Source organism: Microtus oregoni, unplaced genomic scaffold (assembly GCF_018167655.1).
Source record: "Microtus oregoni isolate MIOR12 unplaced genomic scaffold, Mior012 000028F_ref0000031, whole genome shotgun sequence".
NCBI lineage: Eukaryota > Metazoa > Chordata > Mammalia > Rodentia > Cricetidae > Microtus > Microtus oregoni.
Window position 1 is genome coordinate 17180102 of NW_024543087.1, and position 12953 is coordinate 17193054.

At 47.2% G+C, this 12953-nt stretch overlaps 1 protein-coding gene across 4 annotated transcripts in view; it reads left to right on the top strand.

Moving 5' to 3' along the window:
* Window positions 1–12953, top strand: part of Tex264 (testis expressed 264, ER-phagy receptor) — a 32081-nt gene that overhangs the window by 12279 nt on the left and 6849 nt on the right. For all 4 annotated transcript variants that reach the window (XM_041677174.1, XM_041677177.1, XM_041677176.1 and 1 more), the window contains exon 4: window positions 3380–3601. In XM_041677174.1, coding sequence (XP_041533108.1) covers window positions 3380–3601 — 222 coding nt within the window. The remainder of the gene's footprint in view (window positions 1–3379; window positions 3602–12953) is intronic.

Below are 12953 nucleotides of genomic sequence, written 5' to 3' on the forward strand. Positions count from 1 at the left end.
TCAAGAGCAGATATACATATAACAAAAATTGACCTTAAATTTATATCACTAAAGCAAAATCCATATCAATGCAAATTATTCATACCTATATCATATCCCCCTTTAAATGTAAAAGAACATTTATAAACCATATTTGGGAGCATGGGCGCAGTTTTTTTCTCTCCAAACTGCTTCCTGCTGAATGGGGGCGTTGTTAATTAGGTCTTTCATGGTATAACCTGTGTGCTAGTTTCATCTCAGTTGGCAGTTGAGCGAAGCAATTTTCTGAAGGTGTTCACAGCAACCCTTCAGGAGGGCATGGTCCATCATACCATATTGGAATAGAAACAATCCACAGACTCTCACCCTCTGTGAAAACAAAATAAGAAACTCCTTTCCAAAGCATCATGTCCTTAGATCCAAATTTCGAAGTCAAGGCATTTTCAAAATATCTATGTTGGATTAGTTCAGCAGCATTTATAAACAAATATCTTTTAGCAGCTGTTGCTCTTTCCTCAGCATTCAAACCATTCAAAGAGAGCATAATAGCATACAGTATCAATATTCTCTGTGTATTTTCCATCTTTGTGCAGCTTTATTTTAACTCTATTTCATTTATTTTTACTATTATTTTTTGAGGCGCCTTCTCTGTATATCTTTGTCCTGGAATAACTCTGTAGACCAAGCTGTCCTTGAACTCTCAGATCCTCCTGTCTCTGCCTCCCAGGCATTGGGATTAAAGGCGTGTGCTACCACACCTTGAAGTCACAGAGGTCAATCTCCCTTTGCCTTCCAAGTGTTGGGATTAAAGGTGTGTACTACCACACCCAACTACTCTCTTTCTTCCTTATTTTTGTTTTTTACTTTAAGAACTTTAACTTTTAGTCTGCATATATTTTTAACACTGTAAATCATTTAAAATTTTTCTTTGTCTTTGACGCTCTCTTTACTGTATCTCTCTCTCTGTTTTTCTGACCACATGGTCTTTAATTTACCAAGCAACCTCAGTAGGACTAAAGCCGTGGCTTTGCCGGCTAGATGTAGCCCATTCCTTAGCTTTCTGCCATTCCAACCTTGTTGCTGAGGTACCGGCCAGAGCCGCATTCAGTGTCACAAGTCTACAGTGTTTCAAGGTCCTTGCCATCAAACAAGCTGCAACAGACAACACTCAAGTCCTCTCTCTGTAGCTGGCCCTCTTGCCTCAAACAGTCAGAGTACGGCCCAGAAAGCTGGCATTTTAAAACAACACAGGTTTTTTCCTGCTACTGCTGAAAACAAACAAGCATTCAGTCGGCTTTTATCAACACCATTTAAATGTTTCGTGGCAGGACCTCTTAAGAGCTGCAGGGTTTTGCAGCTGAAGCTGAGTCAGGAAGCCTCTCTTAGATGAGAGTGCTTGCTTGCAAGCAGAGCAGACCCGAGAAATTGTTGCTACCAAGAAAACATGCTTTACTCTTTCCCAAGCTTTCTCAGGCTTTCAGTGGATTCAGTTGTCCACACGTCTGGGCGCCATTCTGTAGTAATGCTCCCCTCTCCCTGGCAGACGCATGCGATGAAGCAAGCCGCCAGGTCAGACATGCTGAATCTTTCCCGGTAAGACCGGCGCTACACAGTTTATTAGAGATGGGTTGATCGGGATATCAGAATTAGCCTGTAAGGGCTAGAGTTAATGGGCCAAGCAGTGTTTAAAAGAATACAGTTTGTGTGTTGTTATTTCGGGGCATAAGCTAGCCAGGCAGCCGGGGTGCCGGGGACGCAGCCGCGCCGCTCCTATTACTACAATTAGTGCCAAGCCTTTGTGAATTATCTCTTTTATATGAAAGGTATGTAAGGAAATATCAAGGAATTGGTGCTCTGAGAAGCAAAGGGAGTTGGTTAGAATCATGATTCATGTTTCACTCTCTGGCCAGCCTTCCTTAGCCATGGTTATGAACACTGCATTATATTGCCTGTCCCTAAAACTCCTAAGTTATGCTTGCTGTCACTGGGTTCAAGAAAGCAACAGGGTCAGAACATTGAGAGTTGGTTAACTCCCTAGAGTCTGCTCAGAGGTCAGAGACTAGAGTAGAAAAGTGTGACTCTGAGGCAAGGGTAGGTTGCCAGAGTAGAGGAAGTGGATCAGGGCTAAGAAAGCCCTCAGGGAATGGTGACAGGTGTTAAAAAGCCAAAACAGGGTGGTAGGGATGGTAGAAGCAGATGTGTAATAACTTCCCGGGCTGAGAAAGTAGGCTAGGAAAGTAGAGATGGGGGAGTGTCCTGTTTAAGTGTGGGGAGAGGTCAACAGGCTGTGGAAGGAAAGAATTGAATGGTGCCTTAAGATCAGAGTCAAGATGTGTGCTAACTGTCCTGGATTTAGGAACACCTTCCCCTGGGGGCCTAGTCCAAGGGCTGGTACATAGCTGGCAGGAAAATGACATGAGAAACAGAAGGTTGGACAGACTAGTGCCACCTGCTCCCAGAAGTGAGCACTACCCTGTAGGCCTTGGGTCAAGCCTAGGAAGTGTTGGGAACTCAAAACTCATTGCCTCTGGCTGATGGGAGCCGGAGGAGAAAGGATCATGAGAGAGAGAGAGAGAGGGAGGGAGGGGAGGGGAGTAGAATAGAAAGTACATATGTTAAGTACTGAGAGACATACGGAGTATAAACAGGAAGGAATTTGGAAATTGGCGGGTTTTAGATGGAAAAGATATAGAGGTTATTGGGGTGATAACTATCCCTACTTGTGATAGAGTCCTCTTAAACTTTTACTCACATCCTGACCCTCCACAGCAAATGCTAATCCCTGCCCAGGCCTCTGTCCCAGGCCACTGTGCACATTCACGCATACTTGTTTTCATGGAGTAACCAGGAAAGACAGCCACCGTAGGCTTTTTTTTCTTTGCTCTCACTCCTCACTTCTGCTGGCTGGCTTACCATGATTTCTCTGTTAGCGAAGCTCTTGCTCCTCTGGGAAATAGGAGGGGAATAAACTAATTGGACTGTGCAAGATCCAGACTATTTGCAGTCTTGCTGGAGGCCCTCTGAACTGGGGCCCATAGAAGGTAACATCAGCAGAGGGTGGGGGTAGCTCAGACATTTTTTTGTTCTTCCTCCCCAAGGCTTCTGGAGGGTAGAGATCAGGTTTTCTTCTTTTTCTTCCTTTCTTTTTTTTCTCACCATGATTCCTGAGTCATGTATGTAGCTTAGCCTAATTGCTGAAGGAATGGGTGAGAGTCCTGCGGCAGGCTGCATAGACATGAGCCATAGCTGGTTTTGGTAGGTAACTCCATCCTTGTATCTAGGGCTCTGTAGCTTGCCGGAGCAGGTGGTTCCTCCAGGGCCAAGTTAGCCCAGAAGCAGAGGGCCTGAGGTCTGAAGGCCTCCTTTTATGTGACACTGACCCCATGCTCTGCCTCTACAGGTGCCTCAAGAGAAGTGCCGATGTGCAGTGGGCAGCATCCTGAGTGAGGGAGAGGAGTCACCCTCACCTGAGCTCATCCACCTCTATCAGAAATTTGGCTTCAAGATATTCTCCTTTCCAGCACCCAGCCATGTAGTGACGGCCACTTTCCCTTACACCACTCCCCTATCCATCTGGCTGGCTGCCCGCCGAGTCCATCCTGCTTTGGATACCTACATCAAGGTGAGACATGGGTATAGCGCATGGAAGGTGGTCACTCAGATCCCTTGGGTGGTAACCGAGAAGGTGGTCCAGGATATGAGGAATAAGTAGTTTGGAGAGAATAGCTCTCTGAGAACCTCATGCACTTATGTTGGCCGAGACTCCTGGCTTCTCTTTCAGATGTTTAAGGTCTTAGGGTCAGACATCTCTCCAAGAGCTTGTTCAGAAACCTGATGTGGTCAGATTGGCTTTGTCTCTGTGCTCACCCTGTCGCTATCCTGCTTGAGGCCTGAGAAGCTCTCATTGGCCATGTGTCACCCTGGCTTCGATGCTACTTTTGCTCCCACCCCCATTCCCCCCAAGGACTTGAACAGCAGTGGCAGGCTCTGCCTCCTTCATTTCTGACCTGGAAGGAAGTAATACTGGCAACACACAGCCTGTTTGGGGGAAGAGAGTCAGCCACCAAGAGATTAGACAGAGGGTTCTGTCTACAGAAGCCTTAAAAATTTGACCTGTCTGCACCCTTCTTTGATGTGTTACAGACTTGAAAGCTAAGGGAAAGACTACATCTTGGGCTTGGAAGTGACTGTTTATTCATTCGTTTGGCTTGTGTTTATAGAGTCCATACTGAGTGCTTCAGGACACAGTGTAGAACCTAGTGCATGAAAGAGGCATATACAATGAGGTGATGAAGAAAGGCAGTAAATATGGGATACATGGTAGGAAGTAGTGGGGACCCTCTTGGGTAGGGTGGTTAGAGATAGCAGGTCACTTCAAGGTGGAGTCCATGAGAGCTGTTGCAAAGAAGGGAAGGTTGTTTAATCAGGGGAGGGCAAAGAACAGCAAAGGGCTTGTTTGGAGAGTTTTGTTTGGTTGTCTTTTCTTTCCTGAGGCAGGGAATCATGCAGCTAGGCTGTTTTCAAACTTGCTGTATAGCTGAGAGTAACCTTGAACTCCTGGTTCTTCTTCTGCTACCTCTCAAGGTCTCAGATGACAGCTCTACTCCATCATTCCTGGTTTGATCTAAATGTAGTAAAGGTATGATGGAACACTCCTGGAATCCCAGTTTCTTGGGGGTGCTGAAGCAGAAGGACCTAGAGTTTGAGTCCAGCCTGGGTTACATAAAGAGATCTTGTCTCAAAGAATTATAAATATCTTTCTCTCTGTCTATGTATGTATCAGTGATAGAAAGTTTGAAGGCAATCAAGTGCCAAAAACCAACCAAACAAGCAAAAAAACCAAAACAAACGTAACAACCAATGCAGTGTTCTCTTGGAGTCATCTGTTCAAGATGGGCTACCCCATCCTGAGCTGGGTTAGGGATGGGGAGTGTGCTCAGGAGTCAGTCAGGATCTGAATGGAAATGTCCACAGGTTAGGCTGCCTCTCGCTTGGTGGTTAATGCCAGCCTTCCTTTCTTCCAGACCATAAGTCACTGGGCAGTGACTGTAGTGATGCAGAACCAGCACAGAGGTTGGCGGTCTGTTTTGCGGTGTAGCTGTTGTACTAAAGCTGGGTTGGCTGTTAGGAAGGATGCTGTGGGATGGCACAGGCTGTGTCCTGTTTCAAGGTAGTTGGAAGCATGATGTTGCTTTCCATTGAACTGTGGGAATCTTTTAAAAGAGGACCTGGTTTGGGGTAAAACTGGCTCTGTGGGCTAACAGTGGAACTGTTTGACATTTGCATGGGGTGTGGTTATGGCTGGGTGACAGTGATGTCTGTCGTGGTGGTAGGTCAGAGGCTTGGGAGCTTGGAGATGGTAGCCGGAAGCACTGCTAGAGAGGTCGTGCTTCCCTGGGCCCAGGGGTAGGAGGTGGGAAAGTGGGCAGGTATGATGGCAGGAAGTAAGATATAAATGTCCCAGGCCGCTCAAGTGAGGGCCTGGTGTACAGTATTTTCCATCTTGTTTTGTCTATGCCGTCATCTTCAGTCTTGATAGCTAATCTGGAGGAGCATCCCCAGGAAGATATTTCTTGGGTTCCAGACCTCAGAACTGGGTGTATGGCATATGGTATAGTGGCAAGCAACTGAGCCACCAAAGCTTTTTCCTGGCTTCAGGGGTTTATTTTTAGATACCTTTGTCCAAATTTCCCTGCCCCTGACTGCTTCACAAGTGGGCTGGTTTCAACATCATCTCTTTGATGAAAGTCCTTCCTCCTGTCAGCTGCTCTCTGGGCTCTGTTTTCCTGGGGTGGTGGCAGGGACAAAAAGCCAGGGGTTTGGGACAGGGTGAGGGCCATACCTGTCCTGTGTTTAGCCAGGCTTTGGGTCCTAGGAGACTAAGTTGACGGGGAGATGAGGAAGAGACTGGTTGGCCATAACTGCAGTCTACAGGAGGTAGCTTCTGCCTCTCAGCACAGGGACAGAACAGAGTCAGGCTGCCTCACACCCCTGCCTCAGTGCCCTGTAGTCACTGAGGTTACTAATGAGAGATCAGCACTTGTGATTCTCCTAACCCAATAACTGGCTGCTTTTTGACTTTGTGTACATACACAGCCCCCCTCCCTCTCTCCTTTCTTCTGTCTTACTCTCTCATTTTCTCTCTGGATTTGGGATTGCTGTGGATGTTCTTCAGATGAAATAATAGCAGCTATCACATTCTTTCAAGAGGGATGGTTTTGCTGGCAGATAAAGGGGAGGACTGACTTGACAGTCTCACCTGCTGCTCCAGAGGCTGAGGTGGAGTGTATATGGGTGGGTGAGGAATAGGAGATGTATGGGTCTCAGAGAGCTTTGAGTTGGGAGATGGAAAGCAGCTACTGCCTGACAATTGCAGATGTGCCTAACCCTGGGGCATTGGTTTCGTGGCACAGCAAAAAGGACCCAGAGGTTACTGCAAGGAGCCAAAAAAAAAATGTTTTTCAGGCTTCTTTGGTTTCTGGAAGGGATACCTGTAACCCATCTTTGTGATCTGCTTGGCAGCTCCCTGGCCAACCATATTTCAGCCTAGCAATCTGCCAGACTGAGCTGTAGACGCTGGAATTTGTTTATTTGTTTATTTGGGGGTTGTTCTTTTTCGAGATAGGGTTTCCCTGTGAAGTTCTAACTGTGCTGGAACTCGTGTATCCAAAATGCTTTCACACTCAAGAGATTTACATGTCTCTGTCTCCTGAGTACTGGGATTAAAGGCGTGCACCATCACCTCCTGGCACTTGTTTTGTTTTGTAATACATGGTTTTTCTGTGTAGACCTGGTTATCCTGGAACTCACTCTGTAAACCAGGCTAACCTCAAACTCACAGAAATCTGCCTGTCTCCACCTTCCGAGTGCTAGGGATGAAGGTATATGCCCCCACCACCAACCAGATGCTGCAGTTTCTGCCTTCAAAAATACTGCTAGGACTCTCCAGGCTGAACACTCTGGGAACAGTTTGTGTAAGGGTTACCTGGGTACCATGTTATCGTCTCTGTATGTAGAAGATATCCCAGTCTGGCCATTGTGCTTCACTGAAGTGTATGGCAGAGGAGACCAGACCACTCCTTAAGTCCCAGACTGGAGGCTGCTTCTTGCAGCTACAGAAGGGAACTGAACTTCCTTAAAATTACAAAACTACAGCAGAGATAATCGGTCTAGATAAGAGCCTAGAGCAGTGGACAAAGACCCACACACACCAAAATTCACCTCAGGTTAGAACTGTCTTTTGAAGTGCCCAAGGAAGGCTTTAGGTACATGTAGCCTTTAGGACTGAATGGTGAAAATAGGGTCCTGTGTGGTATTGTGTATGAAAGGTCCCTAGCATGACAGGAGAGTTGATCAGGATCCTTGAGGGGATTAGACTGACCAAGCTGCCTGACTGCCTTGCCCCATGCTTAACTCACCTTCAGCAAGATCCCGAATCTTTTCCATAAACACCTGTTCTAGGGTTTTTTATATCCAGGCGTTTCCAGGGCCTTTGTTTTTTTTTTTTGTTGTTGTTGTTTGTTTTTTGTTTTGGTTTGTTTTTTGTTGTTGTTTTTTGTTTTTGTTTTTGTTTTTGTTTTTTTTTGCTTAAGCATCTTGTCCCAAGTTTAGGGAACCAGGGTCTTGTTCACACAATGATTGGTAGTAGGCAGGCCCCAGAAATCAGGTGTGGTTCTTTCACTATAGTGTTGGAAAGGGAGCTGTAAGAGGAGTTGCCAGAAAAGGGGTACCATAAAGGCCAAGTCCTGGGATAGCTGTATTTACTGGGGTTGATCTAACAGGGCCTTAGAGTGGGAGGGAACTAAAAGCTATGCTGAGGTGTACTCTGTGGCTGGCAGCTTAGACCTGTCTTAACTGTAGTCACTATGCCTAAAGTTTTTTTTTAATTCAGTTAATATCTTAACCTTTTGTCTGGAAGAGGACTTCTGAGGCTCCACTGGTTTGCAAACTTTTGTACTAGTTGAGATGAACCTGAGAAGATCCCCCCACTCCTGCTAGATGCATGATTATTCTGGATTTTGTGGATGCTGTGTAACTGCAGTGTAAGCAGAGTGAAGGGACACCAGGTCGCTTTCAGAAGAGGCATTTGTTTCTGAAGAAGCATCACTCTAATTAGAAATTGGAGCTGAATGGAAGCTTGAGGAGCTTCAGGTTGGAGGTCTGTGGAGTGGAGGTAACTGAACTCTTTAAGTGGTGGGTGGGTGATATTTTGACCAGCTAGGATCTAAGGAGCAGGGCACAGCAGAGTGCCTGTGGAGTGAGTCAGCCTGATGAGCTGCATGAAGCTTAGAGCAGCCTGTTGAGAAACTGACTCTACCCACTAGGTTCTGAACCCTGTATTTGTGTCCACTTAGCCTGTTTCATCATCCGTGAAGGAGTTAGGGTGGGACTAGTAGAGGTCTATTAGGCCCTGGCTATAGGGATCCAGATGAGAAAGCCCCATGGGAAATTTGAGATCTGGTCATCTCTCACTCTTTAGCTACCATCTTGGCCCTGCCAACATGATATGGTTCCAAGCTTTATTTTAATAAGGAATGCTGAGCTATGATCGGGCTCAGCATGGAGCATGTGCTTACCATACACAGGCTAGCACCAAAATTCAAAGGGTAAGGTGGAGGCCCTCTTGACACCTCAGCTTAGTCTCTTATTCAACAATTAATTGCTGAACCTTCCTTTGGATGGCACTGTTCTGCACATGGGGATTAGTTAGAAGATAATCACAGGGGTCTTAAAGCATGTATGCCCAAATAGATGGCAAAAGCCTAAGGCCAAGTGAGGAAGTAGTGGGTGAATCTAGGCATGAGTGGAGGTGGAACCAAGAGGCAGAAGACTTGTGGATTTGGGCTGTACTTGGAACAGTGCCACAGTGGGCCGGAGATGACAGTAACATTCACCAGTTTGACACTGTCTCCAACACAGGTTGTTAGTGTTGGAGCCTGAGGCTGCTGGTCTTTCTTCCCATTTTCCCAGCAGGAGATCATTAATGGTGGCCTTGCAGCTGCTCTGAGCACAGGAAACAGCTGCCTCAGGCACCTTATTGGGCCTGAAGTCTTCACCCTCAGTGAGGTTGAGGCTTCTCCATGGGCTTTTCTCACAGGGTCTCTAGAGCCAGGTTCCCTGGCAGAACTACAGCCTGCTAATGGGCCTGCTCCAGCATGAAGAGGAAGGCACTTGCAGTAGCCCAGAACATGGGATCAGGTGGCAAGCCCCTAGACTGTAGAGCCTTTCCCATTACCTTCGTTGAGAGCTTAGCCATGTCTGAGAGTATGGGGGTGGGAAGTGGAGGGCTAGACTTCCTGGGAAAGGCACAAGCAGCCACTTTGAGGTGGTGGTAAGGATTATTTAGGTGGGAAGGCAAGTGCAAAAGAGACATTAGGATCTGCTAAGACTAGAGGGCCCAGGAGGAGTACCACAGTTTATGCCCAAAAGATCTGGTTGGGTCCTGCAAATACCAGGGAGCTGTGGATGGCATCTAGACCTTCTCACATGCAAAGGAAAGGCATCCTTCAGGAACTGTTTCTGGAGATTGAGGTGTACAGGTACCCATATACTAGACCTTTCTCCTTGAAGCTCTCTGGATTCACCTTTTCTTTTCCCTCTGCTAGGACTGAAAGCACAAAGCCAGCCTGTGCTGGCATGGGAGCCACCACTCTCAAAATACCAGCTTGAATATTGTAGCTTGGCATCCCTGTAGGACCCTAGGAGCTGAGGCTGTCTGAATGGTGCTGTTTGGTTAGACCATCACCAATTAACAGAGAACACCTTCCCTAGGCAGATGACTTACCAAGGAAGAGTTCTGTTGCTCTTCTCCAGAAAGCTTGGAATTTGGTACTAGGGAGTAGAAAGGATTCTGAGAAGGGAACTTTTTCATATAACAGTGTGCCATTTGATGACACCCTTAGATAAGAGGCTACATGTCTAATAAAGCAGGTAGGAAGGACTTCCCTGAGAGGTGGAGAAGGGATCAAAGTGCCAGTTGGAGCTGAGAAATTCAGGGCTACTTTCTCTCCTAATTTTTCTCTATCCCACTTTCGCTGTCAGGTGCTTGGCTTCATGACTCCATCTGCACTGAGCAGCCTCCCTGCTGCTGGATAATCAGTCAGCCACGTTTTATCAGCTTGTAAGTCAGGCAGAGCTCAAGGTCCTTGACGACATAGATACTGCAGAGTGGCTGAATCTTTTAGGACGCTCTGGTAGGAGGGGTATGATCAGGAACATCCAATTTGGAAGATAGAGTCATGGCATCCTATGGCTGATCCACCAGAGCTCTAGCTGAATGCCCATTTCCAGGGCTACTCACTCAGGCTCCCTAGCCTTCTGCTCCCTTTCCATAAGGGCCCAGAAAGTCTAGAACAGGACTGAAATAGGGTTTCGCATTGTCCATCTATGCCCTGGAGAAAGGAAAGGCTGGACATGGTTGCAACCCCGAGACTTCCAGGGAATCATAATTTCTCTGCTCCTTAGTCCCCAGCACATCCTGATACCTGACTGCTGCTGAGCACCCCCTCCATGAGCCACCTAGGAAGCTAGGGCTTGGGTAGCACCAGGGAGATGAACAGAAGTGTAAATTGTGTGGCGAGCTGCCGGCTCTGAGGTGAAAATGAAAAGTCTTCAGGCAACAGTGGCAGTAGGCACAGCAGGCTGGGGTGCCAGGCACAGCACCCAACCTCACTCCTTTACACTTCCCCGTTCTGCAGTCTTCCCCAGGCTCCTACCCAGGTCTGGCCCGCCCTGTGTAGCTCCTCTGTCATCATCCCCTGCTATTTAGGTGGCTCCTAGGCTGGCCCTGGACTAAACCTAATTCTAAGAAGGTCTTGATTTGTTTGCTTCTGTTGTGTTTTTCTAATTTGTTGATTGGCATACAAAGAAGTGGGCGGTCCTTTAGTCCATTAGTGATCTTTGTGTTTACTGATGTTTATGGTAGGATCCATCATCCATTCTTTTGTGGTTTTCCACATATGCAATGCCTTGTCTTTAAGTAGTGGTGGTCCCGTGTCTCCCCCGCCCTCCCTTGTTGTTGTAATAAGATTGGCGGGCTGGGCTGTGTCCCGCCACCCGGCTAGCTTTACCTGAAATAATTACATGGAAACTGTATTCTTTTAAACACTGCCTGGCCCATTAGTTCCAGCCTCTTATTGGCTACCTCTTACATATTGACCTAACCCATTTCTAATAATCTGTGTAGCCCACGAGGTGGCTTAACCTGCGGCTGTGTCGGGAGTGAGAATCACGGCGACTCCTCGACTCAGCTTCTTCCTCCCAGCATTCTGTTCTGTCTACTCCGCCTACCTAATTTTATGTCCTATTAAAGGGCCAAGGCAGTTTCTTTATTTAACCAATGAAACAACAGATAGAAAGATGACCCTCCTCCATCACCTTGTTCCTCACTTCTCCTGAAATTATCTATTCTTCTACTTTATAATTGGAGATACTGAGACCCAGAGAAAAACCATTTACTTTCAGTAGCTTAGGTAAGATTCTAGATACCTGTATGGGGCTGTCCATGCCACTTTTGTTTTTCTCCCTTCCTTGGCTGTCTTCTTTGCTTATACTTTTTAAGACTTTGGGCAGAGCTAGGGTGGAGTGAGGAAGGACAGGAAAGGAAGGAAAGAAGTAATCTAATCCTCCAGTTGGCTTTCCCTGCTGGCATTGGGGTTCCCCAGGACCTGATAGACGTTTAAATTCTGGGCCAGAAGCTATTGTGAAGTCTGGTGGAGATGGGGTGGGGGTGGTCTGTGGAGTGGGGGAGGGAAGCTGATGGAAGTTCCTGGGCAGAATAATAACAATGTGCTGTATTCTAGCTGCAGCCTCCCCGCTGTGCCTCCCCCAAGCACTTTGCACATGTAGTGCAGACCCGCCTGAGGGACCTGCAGGGTCTGATCCCCACTTGTGAGGACCTCTGTGTGCAGGCGGGAGCCTATTGGTGTCTGTGTAATTAAAAATGAGCATGCATCATTTCCCCAGCGAGGAGAAGCTTCCACCTCGGGTGGGATGTAGCAGCTGCTGGCTGGCTTTGTGACTGCCTGTTTGCCCAGCTTGGTACAGAGCAGTGAGTAAGGCTGGGCAGCAGGGGTGATCAAAGAAGCCCATTGAAACAAGAGATAAGAAGGATGCATCAGGCAGAACTCATTTCTTTATGGACCTGGAGCTTAGGTCAGAGATGTGTGACCCAGTCCCTGACCTGCACCCATGGCTTCTCCATTTGGGGCATTTGTCACCTAGCTCTGAGTAGATTCTAGTCCCTCAGCAGTCTGGAGGTGGGATCCCCTTCAGTTTCTAGCCTGGCCTGACTGCTTTTGTTCCTTGACTTTCCTTACTTCTTGCTGAAGACAATACACAGGATGATATTCTCAGAGCAAAGCACAAAATATTCAGATCCTGTGTCTTACCTCCCTTACCCCTGGATTCAGAAAGATCTACCTGTGGATCCTGAGAAGAAACCTTGGTCCATTATACCAGCCCAGCATCTGTGGGAGCCCTGGGTAGTATGGGCAGACACTTGCCCCAGCCCAAGAAATGGGCTTAGCCTGAGGTGAAGAGTAAGTTTCCAAGGTTGCTGAGATATGTATGGTAACTTTGTATAAGGTGGTGAACTGTCTTTTTGTCTCCCAGTACTTCAGGGTAGGTCTTCTGTGTTAGTGGAGGGTAGAATGAGAGTTATGCTGAAGTCTCCCTTTCTTATTTCTGATTCTGAAGGGCCTGGAGGTCTGCGTCTCTTCGGCCTTCCAGAGGACCTGATGGTCTGTGTGTATGTGAATGAGCTGCTCTAGGGTAGGAGTTTGTCAGATAACCAGTAGCCTTAATGGCCAGGAAAGATTTCTCTTGTCTTTGCATTGCTTCTACCTAGTTACTTAGACTGTGGTATTTCAGAGCTGATTGGGATGTCAAACCTATCCAGGCTCCCTTTCTCAGCAATAATAGGTTCTTGTGGCATTGAGCTAGTGTCCTTGGCCATTGGCAGTCTGCTCTCCAAG